The 24,594-nt window shown below is 42.2% G+C and overlaps 1 protein-coding gene across 5 annotated transcripts in view; it reads left to right on the forward strand.

Moving 5' to 3' along the window:
- NTM (neurotrimin) overlaps positions 1-24,594 on the forward strand; it is a 943,575-nt gene that overhangs the window by 770,343 nt on the left and 148,638 nt on the right. For all 5 annotated transcript variants that reach the window (XM_030333144.1, XM_030333148.1, XM_030333145.1 and 2 more), the window contains one exon: positions 2,241-2,473. In XM_030333144.1, the coding sequence (XP_030189004.1) occupies positions 2,241-2,473 (233 nt within the window). The remainder of the gene's footprint in view (positions 1-2,240; positions 2,474-24,594) is intronic.

The raw sequence follows: 24,594 nt of genomic DNA on the forward strand, positions 1-24,594 counted from the left end.
TAGGTATTGTCATCAAAGTCAAAGGAAGTCTTGAAGTGCATTCTAGACCAGCCCAAACTTCACATGTGTTATCTTACTAAAATGCACATTCTCATTCGTTGCATCTGAGGGAGGGGCAACGTCTCTGCATTTCTACCAACCTCCCAAGGGATGATGATCTGCTGGGTTTCTGACCACACTTTCACATAGTGATGTGCTTAACTGAGTGGCTTCCCAACCCTAGTGTTCATATGTTTCACCACTAGATTTATTCAACTTAAGGAATGCTCTAGAGCCATCAGCATTGGCATTATTTGGGAGACTACTAAAAGTTCAGAACTAAAAGTTCAGGAACTGCCCCCCTCCAGGCCTACCAAATCAGAATGTACGTTTTAATAAGATCCCAAGAAGCGTCATAAGCACAATAAAGTCTGAGATCAACTTAGGGTATGTATTTATTCACACATAGCCCTGCATTCAGAAGGACCCTGCATATGGTTAAATTCTCTGTTCTCAGTTTCTTGAAATTCTTAATAATTCTTGAACAAAGAGCTCTGCGCTTTCATTTTGTATGAAGCCCCCCAAATTATGTAGCTAGTCCTGGACACATGGCTCCATACCAGTGTTTTTCAAACTTTGATAGGGATATTACCCAACTGGAATGTTGTTAGAATTCTTATTTCTGGATACCCAAAGCCTGAATCAGTAGGATAGGAGGTGAGAATAAAAACCTGGAACAAATCCCTCATGCAATTCTGATGCAATTGACCCATGTCCAATTCCAGAAATATTCCCTTGATCTTCCCTGGTAGGTAAGATCTTCCATCATTTACAACCTGCATTGTCTAGAAAACACAATGAACGACATAGAACTTGCTGGACACCAGAGCAAAGGTGTTTCTAGTTGAGCAGCTTTCCCCACGGGCACTTTCAGCAAGGCTCCCCACCTGTGCCTGAGTGGCCCTGCAATGATCCTGTGACATTTACACAAGTACAAGCAGAAAGGATGCACGTACAGGATATCTCATCTTGAGAGGACCACCCGGGGAAGCTGGTGTGCTCAGTGGCATTCTTAGTTTTTTTTGAGAATTCAGCGGAAGCAATCATCCTTCCCCACTGAACTCTCCCTTCCCTTGAACATTCTGAGGAGGCCACGGGACCAGGAATTAGACGACCTGGCTGAGAGGTTTGTCACTTCCTAGCTCTCTAAACCTGGGCAAGGTCACCAGACCCCTCCAAATAGTGGAGTCCTGATCTTTAAAGTAGACAATGGGTAAGATCATCTACTTCACAGATTTGCTGCAAGAATCAAAAGAGACAGTGTGGATGTAAAAAGCATTTGTACACTGCAAAAGGAATATATAAATTTGAGGCATCATTATACATACTGAGCTACATTGCTATTTCCAGCATTATAGTTAGGATCAGGACACTATTTGTGAATTTCGCCCAAGGCCATAGAACATACTTGGTGTATTGAGAGAAGGAAATGAATACAGACAGAGAGATGTGATTAGGACTTGGCGAGAGAAGCTGGAAAATTTGAAAGTGTAAGGAAAGGGAAGGGAGCTTCCACAATTTGGGGACTCCAGATGCAAAAATAAAAAAGACAAAATCTATTTTTACATGTGCAAACAGTTTTGAGATTTTAGAAAATGTCTTTAGTCTCACAGTAATTGAACATTTCTGCCCCTGGGTATAATGAAGATGAATAGCAACGGTGGTGGTCCATATTTAGTTTTGACTTCAGAAGCCTTCTGTTAGAATTCACTATTCTGAGATAATGTTTAGGAGTCAAAATCTAGGTCTCTGATCTGGCATATATTATCTGTGTGACTTGGGAGAAATATTTAGTTTCTTTGTTCTTCCATTCCTTTTACCAACAGAACCTTGCTCATAGGGTTGTTATAAATATTGGATGACTTAGTACTCCCCAGATGCCTACATCATGCGAATCCTTAAGCAAAGGGCGAGCTATGGTGCTCAAAGGGCCTAGCCACTCTGGGTGTGGAAGATGCCTCCAGTTGTAACTATTGAATAGTAATGACTATTGAAGTAGGCTTGTGCTTAGGTGGTTTAAGAAGCACTGGGCTGTTCAAGGCCCAGAAATCTCAGATAGTGTTCTGAGACAATAATCTTATAAGACTTCTGTTTCCCCATCCCAGAAAATGCCAACCATGACAAATCAAGCAAGATATGCGTATGTGATGGTTCCCATTTCTCTCTGATCCCTGGACTTAACCATCTGGTCTTCCCTCCAGGTGCACAATTGACAACCGGGTCACCCGGGTGGCCTGGCTAAACCGCAGCACCATCCTCTACGCTGGGAATGACAAGTGGTGCCTGGACCCACGTGTGGTCCTCCTGAGCAACACCCAAACCCAGTACAGCATCGAGATCCAGAACGTGGATGTGTATGACGAGGGCCCATACACGTGCTCTGTGCAGACGGACAACCACCCAAAGACCTCAAGGGTCCACCTCATTGTGCAAGGTAGGCGTCGCTTGGCTGGATGGTCTGGATGGATGGCTGGGAGAGCCTGTATTGAACCTTTTTCTGTTATCTCCAGCAGAGATACATTCAGTTTGTTCCATCTGGCCAGGGCAATAGGACAACTGTCAGTTTGTGGTTAGAAGCTGAATTTTGAAATAAGTTTTAGTGTTGAATAGGACTAGGATTTTTTTGTTTTTGTTTTTGTTCCAATAATATATTTTCTCAGAAAATTATCTTCTAATTATTGCTTTCCTTGGCTTTTTTCTTCCCTTAAGGTTTTTTTTTTTTTTTTAGGTTCCATCCAGTTCTAGGCCTGCTTTATTTTAAGACCAGTGTTTTAGCTCTTCTGGCACTTCACACGTGCCATACCCTGGAGCAGCCTTCAAGAAAGCAGAGTCCATCACACACGTTCTGAATGCCCACCTGAGACGTGTCCTTCACAGCCACCTCCATTGTCTCCAGCTTGCCTGTGTCTCTCATCTCCCAGCCCCGGGTTTCTGATGCCACATCTCCCTTTTAATAACCTGCATCTGATTCACTGTGTTTGGTGGCACCCCAAGTTCCTGCCCCCAGATTTTTAGGCCTATGTCAATGTTCTGGTTTTGCATCTCTCTTGGTTCTGCTCTGGCTGAGTTTTTCAGGCCCTGGGAATGATTCCTACCTATTCCCCATGAAGCAGAACTGACCCTGGGGCATTCACATGACACTTTACCGTGGTGGGCAGCTCTTAATTAGGGAGTAAGAGCTCAGAACCAGACTTGGCCTCTTTATGGCTGTGAGACTCAGATCAAGTTACTAACTGGGCTTCAGGCTTTCCTTCTGTAAAATGGAATCAATGTTGTGAGCAGCTTGCTGAGGACTACACTTTACATAACACTTAGAAGCAGGCCTACAGTACTGTTGAAGTGTTAGCTATTAATATATTTTTATTAAAAAATATTTTTATATATATTTTGAAGAGAGAGAGAGAGAGAGAGAGAGAGAACAAGTGGGAGATAGTGGAGAGAGAGGGAGACACAGAATCCAAAGCAGGCTTCAGGCTCCGAGCTGTCAGCATAGAGCCTGACCTGGGGCTTGAACCCATGAACCATGAGATTATGACCTGAGCTGAAGTCAGACACTAACCAACTGAGCTACCCAGGTGCCCCATCATTAATATATCTTTAAATACTGATATTGCATTTTAGCTTTTTAAAATTCTTTTACAGTGGGCCAAATTCCTCATTCTATGATCTCAGAAGCTTAAGCCCTGAGCAGTGTAGCCTGGCCCTTCTGCTGGAGTTTCTTCCCCAGTTCGATTTTCAGTTCCCTCCATACAGCTGAATGCCATTTGGGGCAAGAAGCTCCTCTTGGGGTGGCGCCTCCTGCCACTCTCTTGTCAGGGAGCCCAAGGAAAGGGGATGGACTTGGTCAGTAAACAAGGGCAGGAAAGTGACTGGAGAAGGAAGAACACAAAGGAGCTGGAGGTATGATGGGAACCCTAGCTGTGAGAAGGCAGGAGGCTGCCCACCCTGGGCTGCGGCCATGCGCAGTTGAAGGGTGAGGCGACGCGAGTGGGCATGAGACACAACCACCCAAGGGCACCGTGACACTGGCCCTGGGCAGGGGCTGCCAGGACAGCAGCGTCCTTCCTGCCGGGGCAGAGCTTGGCCACACCACGTTGTTCTTACTTATTTTTCTCTCTTCTAAAAAGAAATTGCGATGGCTTTTTCTATTATTGGTTCTCCAAATGAATCTTTTTCAAACGGCTCGATGCAAGCAGCATTTTTTTTTTAAAGGAAATGGAATTTCATAGACGGTATCAGTGTCTTACAAACAGCAGAAAAAGTATCATTATATAAGATTTTTGTTTCAGAGTGTGTAAGTTTTTAATACAAAATACATTTTTATTATGGTGGATAGTTGGCAAAAAAAAAAAAAAAGTTTGAAAATCATATTCGATGAGGAGGCCCGGCAACTGCTCCAGGGTCACCATCTGTAATCTCTGCCAAAGGGTGCTTCTGAAACCCCTCCCTGAAACCATGCTCCCCTTGCACCCCCACCTGCACACATGTATTGTCAAGAGCAGGATACCCAGCAATGGCAAGAGAAATCAGGAAATGCCCACTAGTACAGACATTCGCTTTATGGAGTAGGACCTTTATGGACCTGGAAAATGGAAGGAATAGTGAAAAATGCTGAAACCTCTCTGAAAATAAGGACCATGTTTTTGTCATTTGTTTTCCTTAAGCTCTCCCTCCACCCCCCAACACACCCACCCACACACTTCTGCCCTAAATACCTGGGAGAGTACCTTATCCAAAATGCACATTTAATAACTACTTTTTGAAACAAATGGCTGAACTTACAGTCCAGAGGTCTTATACAGGCTCAAAGACAGAAAGTGGAGTGTGTGTACGGGTGGAGACATAGGAGAGGTGAGGTGAAGGGGTCTACATCAATCTTCACTTGGGTCCACACTAATGGAAAATGTCTAATCCCCAGCTAGGTGTTTACATCTGTGACTTGGCTAGGTGGCCTCTTAGCATGACACACCACCTCAAGTATTGGAATCTCATCTTGGGCTAATTTTCGAATGCTGATGGGTGTATTGATTTGGAAACAAGCTAGGTTAAAAAAGGCACTGGTCTTGTACACAGACTCAGCCCAAGCTAATCCGCTGTCGATATGCCTGGGCTGAGCATTATTGACACTTTAATGAATAGTGGACCATAGTTTGTCAGAGCCAACCTGTCCCCCCTCTTAGAAGCAATCAGACAAACTAAATAGAGCCAGACTCCCCCATTTCTGTATTGGAAAGAGGATACATCACCACCCAGGATTAAAAAAAAAAAAAGAAATATATTTATCTTGGGATCATTTATTGTAGTGAACATAAACCCTAATTCCCCTAGCAGGAGCTGACTGTCTGGATTTTGTTGAAGTTGCTATTCAACCCTGAACAGAACACTGCTGGAATGAAAGTCAGACATATTAAGTTTTCAGAATGGTATTACAATCATTAAACACTCACAGACACACACAGACGCACAGATGCACACAGACAAGCTAGCAGCAGCAGGAAGAACTGAACTGATGGTCTGCCCATGAGTGTGTGTACTTATGCATATGCAGTCAGGTTCACATAAAAATAAACACACGTGGAAGGAAGGTAATGACATTTTCATAGTATCATGTGAGCTGCTTAAGGTCTGGGATTATGTCTTTCCTCTTGTTATCAAATACCCTTTGTACCCCACCAGTTCTTTGTTCTGGATCTTTTGAGTTCCTGCTGACAGCAGTGAAGCCACCTTTGCAAGTGTCTGAGCTTCAGAACTTCAGCCCTTTGTTATGCACTTATGAGTACTTTCATTTATTTATATGGTAAATAATTACTGAGAAACAACTCTGGTTACTGGTACCTTGCCCAACCACTTAGCACAGGAAGATAAACAAAAAGCCACCTTTGAAGAGTTAGTTCCCATTCAGGTGGAAATGGACTTCTGTGATGTTTGCCCAAGCCATCCCCAAGAATTCAGTTTCTAGAAGTATAGCTGCTGTTGACTGAATCCTGGGGTACGAACCTGCTCCAGACACTCCTGGAAACACCTGCAATATGGGTCCTCTTACCCCCATATAATCTGATTATATATTTTAATAGAATTCAGAAATGACATATATAGAAATCAGATTGGTCCTTTTATGTGGCAGCCAGATTTCCCCATGCTGCTAAGCACTGGTCTGTCTCAGCTCAAGAGCAGGGGTGAAGGGTTAGAGGCCTTTTCTTGGTTCGTGTTTGCCAGAACTTTAGCTGAGCACATAATCTTCAGTCTATCTTGTCCTCAGGACAACCTTTCATTGGTGGCAAGTTCTAGATGTGTGCATTTCTGCTAGGATAGTTTTTAAATCTGTGGATAGCATTGCATATTCTTGTGGTAAAGGAAAAAGGGAAATGCTTAGATCCTTTCCTTTCTTTTGTTTTTATGGGTTCGTCTCTTCTGTATATTGCTGTTGAACTGTATTTTCCCTTTCTATTTTGTTTTGTTTTTTCTTTAAATGACAGCTCTAGGGATGGGGCACTTGGGTGGCTCAGTTGGTTTAGTGTCCAACTCTTTATTTCAGCTTGGGTCATGATCTCTCAATGGTTTGTGAGTTTGAGCCCTACATCAGGCACTGCACACACAGTGCAGAGCCTGCTTAGATTCTCTCTCTCTCCCTCTCTGTCTGCCCCTCCCCTGCTGTCTTTCACAAAACAAATAAATAAACTTTAAATAAATAAATATAGCTCTGGGGCTACCTAAATGCTCCAAAATCTTCCCTAGGCTGTTGGGACTGGGGATATTTTCTTAAGGTCTTGGCCAGGCTGGTCAAGCAGCTAGAACATGGACTGGGTCAGTCTAGCCTGGGCTGCAGAAGAGGGTCCCTGTAGTGGTCAGTATAGGGGGTTGGGAGAACAATTATTAAGTGAAGTCATGAGAAGCACCAGGCAGAGTTAAGGGTGAATATCAAAACACAGAGATCTCAGCCTCCATGGCCCAGAATGTTAGACCAGTCTGCAGGAAAATGGTAATGGTTCTTTTGATTTGCATTGTCCAAGGTCAACATGGAGAAAGGAGCAGGATCGTAGTTGTACACAGAGAGTCCAGGTGATCAGGTGGGACATGTCTTCTAGGCAAGCCAGGAATAAAGGACAACCTTGACTAAGAAAGTGGCTCTAGGGGGCAGCATGGAAGGAGGATGAGGGAAAAGGCAGCAGGGGCTGGTGGTGAGAAGGGGGAGGGAACAGAACTGAATTAAGTACATACCTACCATAGTGGCTATTTAAAATTAAATGAGCTAAAACCAAATAAAATTTAAAATTTACTTCTTCAATCACACTGGTCACCTCAGGTGCTTCAGTAGCCACATATGACCAGTGGCTGCTCTATCAAGTAGTATAGAAATAGAAAGAATATTCTATCATCTTAGAAAGTTCTTTTGGGCAGTGTTATATGTGAGTACCATTATGGGCCAGCACATGTAAATGAAAGGTGGGTTTCATTGATTTGAGGGGCCCGTTGTGGTATAGAAAAGAGAATTGGATTTTGTAGAGAACATGGAAATAGGAAAAGACAGAGGTCTTTTAAGACAAGAGAGTATTATTATAAAGATAGAGGATTGGAGTTCCTCTGTTAGCTGGGGCAGAGTAGAAAGCCCAGAGTCTGAAGATATATCCAAAGGAAAATAGACAGAATTTAGGGGTTGGTTACATGTGGGAATTGGTTGGGGAGTGGGCCAGGACATTGAGATTTTATCTGAGTGCTCTAGGGCAGGTTGATACTAACTCATCTAAACCCTCATGTGGTAAAGCATCATGTGTTGTGGAGCACTTCAGATCTTTGGACTTCTTAATTTTAACATGGCTTGAATCCTCCATTCAATACGAGTTTGTGAAAAGTAAGAAATACCACCCACGTATTTTCACTTGGACAGCCAGAACACAATCTTATAGGTCAGCGTGAGGGAGATCCATTTTAGATTTATTGAAATTTGGGTCTAATGATTTCCATCCCTTGACCTTAAGGTGTTCTGCTTTGTGAATGTAATTAATAAGCGCCTGCTTCTGGAGTCCAGCTGCATATTTTAACCCTTTTCCTCTCTTAAACCTGCTGCTTCTCAGGGTATCTAAAATACTTCCACCTCTGTCTCTATAGTTCTTTGAAAGAGACTGAATCATAGAGAGCACAGAGTGAATAAAACACTTTGTGGGACTGAACTGTTTGCTAAGTTAAGGGCAATATGGAAGATATCTCAAAGCCCTCATCATTTCATAAGCACCCTTGCGTGATGGCACAGCACAGTGACCCTGGTGGTCTGCAGAACATAAGCAAAGATCTTTTTCATCCACACACAGAGGCCTGGGTCGTACACCTGAAGGGCTTTAATCTCATTCAGAGACACATCTGCGTGATGCAAGTGTTAGCATACAGTGCTCATAAAACAGGGGTAGTACTTTAATAGCGATAATAATAAAAATAATAACTAATAAAACTTTTGGTCTCTATCAGTTTCCAAGGCCCTTTCTAGGTCTCTCTTTTGTCACTGGAACATCTAATCACCCCCTCCCTTTTGTTTGGTGTAAATGAGTTTTCCAGTTTCTTGCTAAGCAGAATTAATCTGAAAATCCCTGCTATTGTTTGATAGTTAATTACCTGCCTTTTGGAGTCAAACATCTCTGAAGCTCACGAAAGGGAGGAAACACTGTCTTTGGAATGGGGCAGAAATGAGAGAAAGAATCCAGAATGTTGTTGTCATTCCCTGTGTTAGTAGAATTCCAGAGAGAAAGGGCCTAGGCCAGGGAGATAGTACAGGCAGGTAACTTGAAAAAGACAGAGCTTGGGCGGTACCAGCCCTTCATTTACCTTTTATCTTCCTGTTCTGGGCCCTCTCCTCTTACCCACTGATATGTATAATCGTGCTGCTTTCCAAACCTGAATAATTAATTGACCTTGTCAAATCAAACTCATTATTATGATTAAGGTAACAGGAACAATAGCTTTTAATTTCTGGACACCTATGCCCCATAGACCATCCCCCCACCCCCACCCCACTCTGAAACTCTACAAAAGGAAATTTGAAGCACAACATTTCAAACTGAACAATGTGCTGTAATCCTTACACTGAAAGCAAAGATTTCTGTCTCTCCAGCCACATCACCTAGAAAGCACCATGCCTTCCTGGCACTGCAAGAATCCCATAGCTTTGAGAAGACCTTTGTACCAACTAATTTCCATTTGGGCTGCAGCTTTCCCAGCCTGTTTTGGAGGGAAACATCACCATCCAGTTCTGAATCAACAGAAGTCACCTTCTGAGTACATCTGTGTTCTTTGGGTTTCAATAGCCCTGTGTGACAATAGGTCACATTTGCCATCCCAAACTGTTTTCCAAATTATCTTTCCTCTCTCTGAAATGTTCATGAACATTCAGTCTGATCATAAGACTGTGCATCTGAATTCAACAGAACTTTAAAAAAGTCAGGAAATTAAATCCCACCACAAAATTCGAGTGATCCTCAAAGTACCCTGGAGAATGACAAGGAAGTAGGGCATTTTACCTGTAATTGATTTACAGAATTTAGACAGCATGCAAATGAAGCATTTCTGTTCTAGCTGGTGAGTTCTTAAATTTCTTCATGCAGTTACTGACAATGGATGGGCTGAAGAGTCTCTTAGACTAAAGAAATCTGAGAAATTTGCTGTAATGAAAGTCATATTGGTTTAATAATGGCATTTTCTGTGCCTTCTGGAATGGCTGGGAGGGGCCTCCCCTTTTGGAAGCAGTTTGGAAAACTTGACATTTGCCTCCTGGTGTTTCCTGGTCACATCAGTAAGTAAAAATAGGGTTGCCCTGTCCAAGCCCTTTACACCTTTCATGGCTCTGAGGAAGCAGAAAGTTCAGGAAGCCTTACCCTATTGCTTCACTGAAAATACTTACAGGAGTCACACAACATCCCTCCAGGTAAGCAGCTAGGGCTCCTGCAGGAGGGTCTTTAAGCGACCACAGAATTCTTATCCCTGACATGGTTAATCCCAGAGAGTCTGAGCTGCCTCGGATTCTAATAGTATAGTGGTTGGGATTCCTCATGGATCTGATATATCCCTGCAGCCTCCACATAAGACATACATTTTATTTGAGGAGAAGGGCAAACAAACATCAGATCTGAATGAGTAGCCCTTTTAAAGTACATTCCTATATATCCTCATTCCCACATGAGAAGCTTCCAGTAGTCCAAGCTGAACTTGAGACAAATAGTCCTACTTAAGGATTGCATGATGCCTCCTTATTGTCTCATGACCCACTGATATGGATCTGGCTAATCCCATAATATGTTTGAAACATTCCTCATACAACATTCCTAAAGGTTTTGCCATTAGAAAGTGTTATCGGGGCGCCTGGGTGGCGCAGTCGGTTAAGCATCCGACTTCAGCCAGGTCACGATCTCGCGGTCCGTGAGTTCGAGCCCCGCGTCGGGCTCTGGGCTGATGGCTCAGAGCCTGGAGCCTGTTTCCGATTCTGTGTCTCCCTCTCTCTCTGCCCCTCCCCCGGTCATGCTCTGTCTCTCTCTGTCCCAAAAATAAATAAACGTTGAAAAAAAAATTAAAAAAAAAAAAAAAAGAAAGTGTTATCAAGGCCAGGATCACGGATCTGAATACCATGGCTGTTGCCAGAGGACTCTTAAGTACTTGAAAGACTTAAAAGCCTCCAACAATTCTTTAGTTTTTGCTAAAATTGAAATACCTAGCTTTTTAGGGCATGAGAAGAAGTTGGTGACTATGTGTCTCAGTCCATCTGTTGTCAGATTGAGAGATGTCAACTGAAACTTTTCAATTCCATTTATCAGTATTTTGAAGTTAGGCACTGGGGACACAACAACTCAGAGTTCCTGCCCTGTCTAGCAGAAGGCACCCCTACACTTACAAATAACTCTCTTCTACAGTAACAGAGGTTAAGATGCTCATGTATATAAATGCTTTTAATATACTGAGAGGGAGTAATTGAATTTATCTGCAAGACTAGGCAAAACTGCATGGTTACATTTCATCAACCCCCTCAATGGTGAATAGGAATTTTTAGGTCAGGAGAGAAGGCATCACTTTTCTTCCTCAAGGAAAGTTCCGTTAAGAAGAAAGTTGTTCTGGCAAAAGGACGAATATCTACAAGTCTATCAGTAGGATAGAAAATCACAAGCACCAGGGTCAATAAACCTCAGTAGGAAGAGAGAAGTATCAGAATAAAGGCATATATACAAACCCAACGAGTTCATTGTCCCTTGCATGGTAAAGATACAAAGGGGAAATGTTGCCGAAACCTCTTCTACCAGCAAGTCAGTTTTTAAAACACTAAAATGTATGTTGTATAAACATTGCAGTTATACCAATGATTCTTTTTCCATAGTAAAGTTAAGCTACATTTCTCTGTACACCAGTAAGTAGAGTACACAACAGTAAGACTCTTTGCTCTCCCCTCATGGTGATTTTACCAGAGAGGGTGAGGATGCTGCTAAGGATAAAAGTGAGCTGCAAGGGGCCCACACCTTTGGGACCTGGGAGACTGGTTCCTTGCCAGCAGCCTCCTCTCACGGGTACCTGAGAGCCCACTGCATGCAGGTGGAGGAGTCTCAGACTTTCAGATGTATCCAGGCTAATTTAGGCTTTAAGGAGTCACCACTTGGCATATATCTTAACACCTCTATTCCTGCCGAACATCATCTGTGGTAAATTAGTGTCTGATGGTAAAAATCTAATTGGCTTCTGCTGGAGATGGGCTCAGTGGTGAAATGCTCCTGGAGTTGCCAGAGCACAGTGTTTTCTTTTGAGAGATCTTCATTTCATGTCATTTGAGAAAGAATTTATTGATTTAAAATTAGGACAGTTTAATTTGGTGGCATGTTTTCTTTATGTCTCAATTATATATTCATGTCTTTGTGGTAAACTCAGCTGGTGGGGGGATTAAGAATTCAAAATAGAGGATTTTCACTTGGCAAATAGTGCTTTCTACTGTGATTAATTGGGAGTCTGCACAATGAACCCGGTGTTGGCTCCACTGGGGATTGAATAGCTTAGTAGGAAGAAGGAAATTTCAGGATTTAGGAGTCCTGGATTCCAGTCCGAATCTTGACAATAAGTACCTGGAGGAATGACCTACTTCTTTAATCTATTTCAGATTAGATGCGCTTTGTAGGAATACTTTGATATATCACATAATCTATTTTGGAGAAAGTTACCAAATAAAAGGCTGCCAAATGCCATTTTCATATTAAAATCCTTCATTTGTGTAACTATTTATAAATAGTAAATGTTGCCAAGCTTTTGTGTCCATTTGTCTTGTTTTGATTTCTTTAAACAGACCCACTCTTCTGTACCAAGGATGCATCTGTGTTCTGTTGCTGGTGTGGGTCCTCCTTCCCAAGAATCTGCTTGGATTACATCCCCGTTCCCCACCCTTGTTCTGTCTGTTGAACTCCAGTGTTCCTGGTTTTCTGACCTTCTGTCCTGGTGATGTTCCTGTGCTGTCTTGCCCTCATCCCCTTTGCTCTCATAATTCAATTAGACTTGTTTTATTGTGGTCTCATTGTGCTCTGAATCTAGATTTCAAAGAGGGGTTCTCATACTAACACTGCCCCACACTGCAAGGACTCAAGCCAGCCTAGCCCTTTCTTCCCCCCTGAGAAAGGCAGATCAGACATTTTGGTTTTCTTTTTTCCCTTTCATGCACATGTAGACCACCATGAGTGAAGTACGGAAATATAGGTTGAGACAGATACAAAGACGAAAGAGACCAGTTCCTCCCATCAGGATATATGGTGGGGGTTGGGACAGATGGTAAAGTTTGAAAGGAGGGGCTGCTAGTATTGAGCCATTCACAGGAATCCCAGGACTGAGAACTGAGAGCCAGGTGCCTCCCCAAGCTTGGGAGCAGGGTGTGAGTGTGTGAGAAGGCCACACAAAGAGAAGTGTTTGGAAATGGACAATCTAGCATTTCAGATCCTGGCTATGAAAAGGAAAATAATTAGTGAGTTTTCACACACCCACTCAGCCCTCCATCACCCACCCTTTTTCCACTCACAGGCAGAGTTATTTTTTTAAACCTGAATTGGATGGTACCTCAAGGACTTAACATGAGAGAACTAGTTTTTTTATCAAGACCTATAGGTCCCTGGGATGAGCCTCCTCCACTCCTGGTTCACGCTGTGCTCCTGCCTCCCATGCTCATTTGATTTTATTTTACTTATCTTGTTCTTTCTGTTCATGGGCCCTTTCTACATTCCCTCTCCTCTGACTTGCATTCTCTTCCTCTTGTCACTCAGCAAATCCTATTTATCCTTCAAGCATGAACTTGAACATCATTTCTTTAGGGATGCTTTTTCAGACCTGCCTGTCTTGCATTAACTCCTCCCCTTTCCCCAGGATTCAGAGCCATGCTATTCTTTGTGTTTCTTGGCACAATTATAATTTGACATTTGTTTGATCACTTGACTATGTCTGTTTTGCCGGTAGACTATGAGTCTCCTGAAGGCAAGGGCCCATCTCTTTTTGCACCTTGTCTCAAAAGTCTGGAAATTAATAGGGCCTCAGAGGTTACTGGTTGGATAATGAGTGGATCTGTAAAGTTTCTTTTCTTATTATTAAGCAGAACAATTCATTTTGTGTTGGGACTGGCCATGGAAGTGTGAATAAGAGCCACCCCAATGTATCAGATTCTAATCCTTGGAATTGTAAATGATACCTTATATGATGACATCTTTGCAGATTTGAGGAAGTTAAGAGTTTGAGATATGGAGATTGTCCTGGATTAGCCAGGTGGGTCCTAAATATAGTCACATGTATACTTATAGGAAGGAAGCAAAGGGGAATTTGATACACACACACAGAAGAGAAAGCAACGTGAAAATGAACCAGAGAGAGTCAAAGTTGCTGGCCTTGAAGCCTGGATGGATGTGGCTACGGGCCTAGGAATGTCAGCAACCAGCAGAAACTTAAAGAGGTGAAGAACTGACTCCCCACTAAGGCATCCAAAGGAAGCACAGCCCTGCTGTCACTTTTACAGATTCTGATCTTCTGATCAGTCCTTCCAGTTGCTTGCCAGATCATTCAAGGTAGAACCCAAATGATCCTAAACCCAAATGTGGCCTAAAAGGTCCTATGCTGTGTGGCCCCCGACATCTCTCTGACTTATGCTCATAAAACACTCTTTGTTAACCTATTTCCATGATGTTCTTGAATCAGGGATACACCTCTGTCTGGACCTTTATAGCTTCCTATGCTGGCACCCCTGCCAGGTGTCCCTTGGGGCTCTACTCTCAAAGGTCACCGTACGGGAGAGGCCTCTCTGACCACCTGTATGGCAGTGAGCTCCTCACCTCCCCAAGTTACTCCCTGGGACTTTTCTGATGTGTTCTCATCTATTACATTATAAATATTTACATGTTTAAGATCTGTTGTCTGTTTCACTGCAGGAGAACACAAGCTCCACGATGGCAGGGAGTTGACCTGCCTTGTTCACTGTTGTACCCAAGTGCCTAGAACAGGGTTTGGTGCATAGTAGGCACTCAGTAAATATCTATTGAATAAATATGTGAGTGAAAACTTGAAAAGCAGAGCCTTCCATTAAGTGAAATTTATCTATTTTTATTTTTTCCCCAGTGTTTATTCTGTCTCTTTGCTTGAGTGAGAAAGTCTGAACTTTTCTGTTATTTCTACCAAAATGATTCTCAGACCAGGTGACATTAAACTAACTTTGATAGGGTGGATTTTTCTGGGGCACCTGGGTGGCTCGGTTGGTTAAGCATCCAACTTTGGCTCAGGTCATGATCTCACAATTTGGGAGTTTGAGCCCTGTGTCAGGCTCTGTGCTGACAGCTCAGAACCTGGAGCCTGCTTCAGATTCTGTGTCTCCCTCTCTCTCTACCTCCCCCCCCATTCTTGCTCTCTCTCTCTCTCTCTCTGTCTCTCAAAAATAAATATTTTTTTTAAATAGGGTGCATTTTCTTAGCAAAGTAAAGAAGAAGCTAGTGGTGCAGACTGAAGGAATAACACAGGAAGGAACTGAGAGACCTGAGTGTGGGTTGCTCCTTATAGCAGGCTGCAGACAAAACATGAGTTGTGAGGAAGTGGCCCCGAGTGTCTCTCTGAGGAGAGGACCAACTCTCCAGCAACCCGAGAAGTTCAGATTTCACTATGGAGGAATGGGGAATCAGAGGAAAGTTTGAAGCAAGGAAATTACATGAGTTCTATTTTAAAAAAAGACTTTGGCATCAGAATGGGGAGTTGATTGGAGGGGGAGTTTTGAGGGAGGGACACTGATAGAGAATGATAACATGGTTTGTATCATGTTATGCTGCGTCCTTGGCCTGGAGAGATTCCCTCTCTTCTTAAGAAGTTACACAAATAGCACATTAGAGCAGCTGGTAGAGGCTGGATCGGTGTACACACACAGTAAGAGTAGGCTGGGCTCAGTTTTCTGGATGGTCCTATTCCAAAGATACATGTATTCTTCTCAATGTGTGACTGGTTAAGGTTGAAAGTAAAAGAAACTTAATGTTTTCATCTTTGGTAAAGTTTTGGGGTTTTGTATTTATAAATAAGTGTGTGTGGGGGAGGCTGTACCATGTTTTGTTTCAGTTTGGAATCCTGAGAATATGGCTTTCAACTTATTGAAATGAAACCTGATCACCCAAGAGGAGATAAGGTGTGCACCAGCCCATGAAGAAAGCTTAAAATAAGACAGGATAGGAGAGAATCAAGCAACAGAAGGGCCTTTTATTTTATTTTATTTTTTTTTAATTTTTTTTTTCTTCAACGTTTATTTATTTTTGGGACAGAGAGAGACAGAGCATGAATGGGGGAGGGGCAGAGAGAGAGGGAGACACAGAATGGGAAACAGGCTCCAGGCTCTGAACCATCAGCCCAGAGCCCGACGCGGGGCTCGAACTCATGGACCGCGAGATCGTGACCTGGCTGAAGTCGGACGCTTAACCGACTGCGCCACCCAGGCGCCCCTTTAATTTTTTTTTTTCAGAAGGGCCTTTTAAACAGGAGAAGATATTTGAAAATAGAATAGCAGATTCAGAGAACACCAAATCATGAGATACCAGAAACTGCCTGTCAGCCCACCCTGATGTCTGCCTCAGATTCTCATGAGGAACTTTTGAGGAAAAGAAAGTAATAAGAAGAATGTTGTCTTTCCCTAGACCAACTGGACCTGAATCACTTTGGTGGAGGTGTGGGTGGAGAACCTTGTGTAGCTGGGTTTGGGAGTTATAGGTCAGGACACAGTGGAGCCAAGAGCCAGAGGCAACTAAAAGTCAATTTGATAAGACTTTTTTTTTAATATTTATTTTTTAGAGAGAGGGTGAGAGTAAGTTGGGGAGAGGCAAAGAGAGAGGGAGACAGAATTTGAAGCAGGCTCCAGGATCTGAGCTGTCAGCACAGAGCCCAATGCAGCACATGAACCCATGAGCTATGAGATCATGACCTGAGCCAAAGTCAGATGCTTAACTGTGAGCAACCCAGGCACCCTGAGAACACTTTTTTTAAATATAAAATCCTAAATTATGTTCATGCTCATTAGTAGGAGTTGTGTCAAATCGGGTAAGTGGGTGTGCTCTGTTTCTAATTACAGTGTATCTTTCATCTTCCTGAGTGTGATGCTGTATTGTTGTTAAAATGAAAATTAGGAAGCAGAGTCATAAAGAAGAGTGATTCCCCTAAGTGGGTCACCATAGTCTTGCCTATATTCCCCTACATTGTTTTAAAATAGTTTCTCAAGAGTTATTAGACTGCCGGCCTTCATTGCTATATCCTAAGACATCTGCAGCCCTCCCTTTTCTCTCTTTAGGCAACATATAGTCTGCTCAGTACTCAGTGAAGGCATATTCAGCCTCTTCTGAAGCTCAGATGGCCATTTTCCCTATAGCCAGAATTCACAGGACCTAGATTCAAGTGGCAGAAATAGCAGTGACACTATTCACTATCCTCCCTAGTGACCCAATAGCCAAATGTTTGCCTCCTGTCCCCTCAACTTTATGATCTGCTGGTCTAGAGACCTTAGTTCCAAAGGGAGGAATGCTTGCAACAGGAGAAACAATGATTCCATTGAACTGGAAGTTGAGACCACAACCTGGCCACTTTGGGCTCCTCATGCCTCTGAATCAACAGGCAAGGAGGGAAGTGATGGTACTGACTAGGGAGGTTCATCCTGACTACCAAGGGGAAATTCAAAACAGGGGTAGAGAAGAGTATGTTGGGAATACGGAGGTCCCTTAGGGCATCTCTTAGTATTATCATGCTCTGTGACTAAGCTAAGGGAAAACCAACCATCCAATTTAGGCAGGACTAAAAGACTGCAGAGCCCAGACCTTTCAGGAATAAAAGATTGGCTACCCTGTGAAGTCAAGAACCAACAGCAGCTGAGATGCTTGCTACAACAAAGGGCATTCAGAGTAGTTAGTAGAAGAAGGTAGTTATAAATAGAAGCTACAAGCACATGGCCAGTTACAGAAATGAGGACTCTGTCTTGAGTATTTCAATAGCTTCTCTCTATTTTGTTATAAATACTTTCGTATGTGTATATACATATATTAAACAAACATCTTTGTTTTCTTTCCTTTCTTATTCCCTTATCATGTAACATAAGATGTATTGACTTTCTGTGAATTTTACATCATAGTATTTATGTTACAGGCTATCAGAAGAGCAAACATTACTCAAGGACTTTATTTCCTCTTCTAGGGAAGGGATTAGTACATCTTCAGTTGTATGCAAGATAGTTGTATCATGCTAAGTGGATCATATAACCTTGTTATTGTCTTCATCTGGAGATTAATTGTAATTTAAGGAAATGGAATGGGTGTCAAGTTGCTACGGGTAGACTTGTGATTGCTAATTTTATGTGTCAACGTGACTTGGCAAAGGGATGCCCAGATAGCTGGGAAGACATTATTTCTAGATATGTCTCTGAAGGTGTTTCCATAAGAGATCAACATTTGAATCAGTAGACTGAGTAAAGCAAATTTCCTTCACCAATGCAGATGTGGATCCTCCAATCCATTGAAGGCCCAATTATAATGAAAGCCAGAGAAAGGGTGAATTTGCTCTTTGCTTGAACCAGTACATCCATCTTCTCCTGCCCTCAGACATTGGCCTTCTGATTCTCAGGCCTTCAGTCAAGGATTAGATTACACTGCTGGTTTTTCTCATCCTCCAGCTTGAAAATGGCAGATTATCAAACTTCTCACCCTCCATAATTGCATGAGACAATTCCTATTATATATATAATCTCCTCTTAGCTCTGTTCCTCTAGAGAAACCTGACTAATTCAGATGACAAGTGAGTTTTTCATGCTAAAAATCTTCCTCAGATTTAGAATAAGTTTAGCCCTATAGGTGATAGCTAATGGTACTGGGAAATGTAGGTAAACATAGCACATAGCACTCAGAAAAGCAGGAAGCCCACTGGCCTAGCAAGTGAGGGTGAACTGAAATAGAGTCATTACTATCTGTCCCACCAAACACACAGAAACTCTGGCCTCACCTTTCTGCTCAGAGGCTGGATGAAGAAAGAAGTATTTATCACATAAACTCTGCTCCTTCCTTCATTCACTATTCAAATATTCATTGAGTTCCTACTGTGAGCTACATATCATGCTGAACTCTGAGGGTAGAACACAAATACCAGATACTTGTCTCCAAAGAAATAATACTCTAGTGGATGACAAGAGAAGTCATAGTTCTTCTGTTGCCATTCAAGAAGTACATAGTTCATTGTAAAAGAGGCAGAGAGTTGGGTCAAGTGCCATGGCTGTGGCACTCAAACATGTTGTGTCTGTGTGGCCCCTTTGGAGAGACTCCTACCTCTGAGAACCTCAGGGGAATTCCAAAAGGAAGTTTTGCCTTAGTTGAGAGCTGAGTTGTTAGGTAAAGAAGGGAAGGTGTTCATGCCAGTCAGAGTGGCTAAAATGAACAAATCAGGAGACTATAGATGCTGGCGAGGATGTGGAGAAACGAGAACCCTCTTGCACTGTTGGTGGGAATGCAAACTGGTGCAGCCACTCTGGAAGACAGTGTGGAGGTTCCTCAAAAAATTAAAAATAGATCTACCCTATGACCCAGTAATAGCACTGCTAGGAATTTACCCAAAGGATACAGGAGTGCTGATGCATAGGGGCACTTGTACCCCAATGTTTGTAGCAGCACTTTCAACAATAGCCAAATTATGGAAAGAGCCTAAATGTCCATCAACTGATGAATGGATAAAGAAATTGTGGTTTATATACACAATGGAATACTATATGGCAATGAGAAAGAATGAAATATGGCCTTTTGTAGCAACATGGATGGCACTGGAGAGTGTTATGCTAAGTGAAATAAGTTATACAGAGAAAGACAGAAACCATATGTTTTCACTCTTATGTGGATCCTGAGAAACTTAACAGAAGACCATGGGGGAGGGGAAGAAAAAGAAAAAGGGTTAGGGAGGGAGCCAAAACATAAGAGACCCTTAAAAACTGAGAATAAACTGAGTGTTGATGGGGGGTAGGAGGGAGGGGAAGATGGGTGATGGATATTGAGGAGGGCACCTTTTGGGATGAGCACTGGGTGTTGTATGGAAGCCAATTTGACAATAAATTTCATATTAAAAAAAATAAAGGAAGGTGAGCTGTTCTAGACAGGTAAGAGCATATACAAAGGCTAGGAGGTGAATGGGAACATGGCCTGTTCAAAGAAGGTGAAAGCATCCCACAGGTGGGCCATTAGAGGAGGTGGTACAGGGATCTGAGGTGAGACCTGAGAGATGGGCAGGAGCCAGATAACAGGAGCTAGGAAGTTTTTATTAATGGTAGAATAGGCCCAGAGTAGACCCTATTCAGGAGGATTGCTCACTGGGTGTCAGTTTTGAAGAGGGTATCGGGGGAGCAAACCAAAGGCAAAAAGGCCCTCCATGGCTCATCATCCTTACCTAGACCATTCCTTACCCTGCCTTATCAGAACTTCCTTGAGTTAAGAGGAGGTAATATCAAAACCAAGCTCATAGCCTATATTTTAACCTTCAGCTGGGTTTAAATTGTGGATAGATCCTCCATTTGGCTTCAGTGAGCACCTACTCAGGTCAGTAGAGTTAGTGTGGATGTAGACATGCACCTTTACTTCTATGATAGGCAATTCTCTCTCCTCTTTGCTGTTTCTCATCTGTCTCTCTGAGGCAGTTTTTCATTTGATCTTGCCAGAAACTTCTTTTTTATTACCACATTGACTTTTTGTTGTCTTCAGCCTATTATTGTTGTTTTTTTATCTTTTTTTTTTTGTTTTTGTTTCTTTTTACTTTTGTTTTGTTTTACTCCTCTCATCATTCCCTTGTCTGAGCCACTCTCCTCTCACTTGTCACTGACACTACTCTTCATGTTGACCTTGAGTTCTCAGGACTGTGCCTTTATGCTTAAATGCTCTTTTTTCCAATATTTGCTGGAAACTTCTTTCCTTCACCTACATTTTCCTTCTATCCCTTTCTTTTTTTTTTCTCTTCTTTCTTGGCCTCCATATGCTTTGATACCCCTCAGTGTCACCCATTGTTCTCTGCCCTCCCAGGTCACAGCTCCATGCTACCCAGCGTGTTGGCCCCTCCCAGCCATGCAATCTCTGTGTCTGACCTGTTAGTGTGAAAGCCATTACCCCTTGACACGGCATCTGTGTTTTTGCCACCTACACTAAGAGTTCATGTTGTCATTATGGAGAGGATAAGATCATCAAATACTCCTGCTTATTTATTTATTTATTTATTTATCATTTCACTTAATAAGCACATCTTGAAATTGAACCACAGTTTCATTCAGGTGACATCGTTTCCTCTGGGGAGTCCATATCTAAACTTAGCTGAAATTCTCTCCATGCGCAGCACTAGGAGAGAAGATGGTATATTTAAGATTTCTTTATTGAGATTCAAACATGTTGTTTCTGTGTGCTCTAGTGCAATGTGTACATGTGTATGCAATAGTGTGTATGTTTGTGTAGGGAGGTTTCCATCTGTTTATGAGCCAGAAGGAACTCACAGCTGATTGTGGACAGGATGGATTTGGCAATATTTATCCAAAGTGATGTGAAGACCATAGAGGAAAAAGGCTCTATCTGACACTGGGGACTGCTGGGGTGGCATTAGAAGAGGGGCTGTTCCAGAGGCCTGATTCTTTATCTATGTAACTCTGTGCTGATCCACTCTAAAAGAATGACAAGTTGTGAATGCACCGATCATCAGAAATGCCATGGCCACTCCACCAGCCACATGGAACCCTTCTCTGAAGAGAGGCATCGCCTATTATCAGCCCTGGCCTGGCCATCGGCAACATCAGGAAAAAGGGATTTTCTATAGTGGTACAGTGGCCACAGTAAAAAAAAAAATTACTGAGTCACAGGGGTCTTCTCTAGCCCCTGCTATGCCCAGAGGCCTCTTCTGCTGTAGGCTGGAATACTTTACTGGGGCAGAGTGACTTTTCTGTGCCCAGAGGTATTATTTTGTAAAAGATTATAAACACAGCTTCTCATCTCAAAGGACTGTTAGGGACAACTATAGTAGCTGGCAGGTCTTTACATGCAATGATAATAATATTTATAGCTACACCTTACTGAAACCTTACTACGTAGCAACCAGGAATCAGATGAAGAATTTTATGAATATTATCTCATTTAAAGTTCAAGATAACCCCATATAACAGAAGCTATTATAATCATTACTTTAGGGATGAAATGGAAACCTACTAACCTGGGTAAGACCATATTACTAGACCAGACATATTACTAGAACCAGAATATGAAATCAGACAGTATGACTCTTCATAGTCCATCCTCAGACACTGTGCTTCCCTTTATAAGCAGATTCAGGTTAATCTGAATCAGATGATGGATCCTGAAGTAAGCATGGTCTCCATAAGTTTGGGCCACAGGTTCAAATCATTTCAGAGCTAGAAGCCATCTTGAAGGCCACATAGCCAGTGATTCTCAACTCTTGCACATTAAAATTATTTGGGGTATTATTTGACAAGAGCAATGTTGAAGTCTTCTCTGCATGGATTCCAGTTCAATTTATTGAGAATAAGACCATGGCATGATTATTTTTTTAAAAACTCCTCACGTGCTTATATTTTTTATCCATGTTGAGAACCACTGTCCTAATATTATCACAGATAAGAAAACATGAAACTTAAGAGGTTAACTGACTTGTCTAAGGTCACACCACTGGCTATAAGGGCAGTTGTGAGGACCAATCCCAGATCTCCTGGCTGTTATCCAATGTTCTTTCCCTTACCCCCAATGAAAGACAAATTTTTCCTTGTGTGTGAGAGAGAAAATGGTGAAACATGGTAAGTAAGATTTTGGAGACACAATTGGGCTAGAATAGTCACTGTGTAATCCTGGGATTCAGGTATCTGTGCTTTGGGTTTGTCTCATTTTACATAATGAGCAAAATTATAGAGCATGTCTTTAGGAATTATTGTGAAATGATAACACATAAAGGTTACATAATTCCACTAAGAATATGGTACTTTTTCTACTGTATAGAATGGACCACTCATCGAACATAAGTCTCACAAGCCATCCTCATGGTAGTCAGCAATGATACCAACTTTAAATTTTAAAAATAAACTAGTATGTAAGTAGAGAATTTTATTGAAGGTACCATGTGCTTGTAAAATGCATCTTGGGCAAGTTGATATTGCCTGTAGACTCACACTGAGTGTTTACTGATGGCATTTCCAGCCACTGGATTGGCTGCACTGGGCCAGGCATTCAAATGTAGTATTGCCCTTCTAGCATGTTAATCACAAATGGGGGTAGTGTTCTGCCTCCCCAGGTTCTTCTCAGTCTCATCACCAGAATAGAAGTAAAGACATTTATAATGTTGATGAATGGGGAAAGAATCAGCACTTATCCTGTAGACTAACAAGACAGTTTCTCTATGGAATTATGACTTTGGGGGGCATGGTTTTTTCCACGATTTTTTTTCCAATTCTATCCAATAAGAAAGACACGGTAAAATGGACTTTATAGATTGTTTGTCATAGTTGATGTAACAGTACTCTTGCCAAGTTTCCCCTTACCTCACTAGGCCTTTCCCATATGGCTGTATTATTATCAGCTTCTTATTACCTGTTGGTCTCCACTCCTTACCCTTCTGTTCTTCTCCTTGTGTTACATCATATCCAATGACCTGCCGAAGCCCATGACTTCAACTAATGTGGTTTCACTAATGACAGCCACACCCTTACACCCAATACCAGCAAAGCTATATCTGGAAGAGCCTGTTGGCTTCCTCTTAAAAGTTCCGCAATATGTTCAAGTTAAACAAATCATCTCACCCCACCACCCCTGCCACACCAAATACCTCTTGCTTCCATATTAGCAATCTTGAAGAATGGAAGAACTGTTTTCCCATTGCCTAGGAGAAACCACTAGAGATTATCTTTGATTCTTTCCACCCTCCATTTCCCCACCCCAGTGCTACACCTCATTAAGTCATTCACCTAATCCTATAGATGTCCGTTACTCACATCTCTCCATCTTTACTATCACTGCCTTGGTTCAAGTTTTTGTCCCATTTTACCTGATTTCTTTATAAAGGTCCTCAGCCTTCCACTCTGTATCCAGTGGTCACAGTGAAAATAATAAACATTTATTGGGATCCCACTAGGTGACGGGTACCTGGCTTAGCATTTACAAAATCTCATTTAAATTTCACACCCCAAGATGGTAAATAGGACTATGATATTTATGCTTTTTAGAGAGGAAACCAAGACTAAGACAACTTAAAATCTTACTAGAGGTCAGAGTACTTCCAGGTAGAAGATGGGGTTTGAACCCTCATCTGCTACTGAAAGAATGCCCATGGGTGGCTCCTCCCCTCTTCTCAGGAGGCTGAGTTCTTGCTGAGCTTTCTCAAAATCATCCTCTTGCTAAGTGCTACTTCTTGCAAAGAATCTTTCTTCTTTTATTCTTTGAGGCTTTCTTATTTTCTCAGCAATGTTTATTTCATTGCATTTTCATAATATTTCATGCTTTAATTTAATTTATTTAGTGCTATTGTACAGTGCCCTGAGCATATTGGGAGAAGCAAGAATTTTATAAATAAAATTATTATTACAACTGCTCCAATAGCAGCCCCTAAGCTATTTAGTAGATATATCAATTACTCTCAGTGTTGAAAATTTTCACCTAAAGCCCTTTATGGCTCAAGTTTTCCTGGTCCTTTGCTACTCTCTCCTGTGTGTGTAATCTTGACCCAGCTATGTAGCATTTCTCCTTACTATCCCCATCAGAATTAACCAGAGGGCACCTCAACCAAAGGTCCGTGTAATGTATTCTGGAGAGCATGACCTAGTTTCTTTAGCCTTTTTGAATCACTGAGGTTCTGAATCCCATTTTCTAGACCTAAAATGTCAGTTGTGCAATGAATGAATCAACCCTCTTTTCCCGCCTCATGCTAAGTAAGACCTCGTTATCTATCAGGCTGTGTTAGAAATCTCTTCCAGGGTACTCTAGAGCTTGATATGGGTTGTTCACGACACTTGCTTGGCACCTGGGATTTGGGGACTCTAAACTTTGAGGTTGGTTTAGACAA

The sequence above is a fragment of the Lynx canadensis genome, chromosome D1, assembly GCF_007474595.2.
Source record: "Lynx canadensis isolate LIC74 chromosome D1, mLynCan4.pri.v2, whole genome shotgun sequence".
NCBI classification, from domain to species: domain Eukaryota; kingdom Metazoa; phylum Chordata; class Mammalia; order Carnivora; family Felidae; genus Lynx; species Lynx canadensis.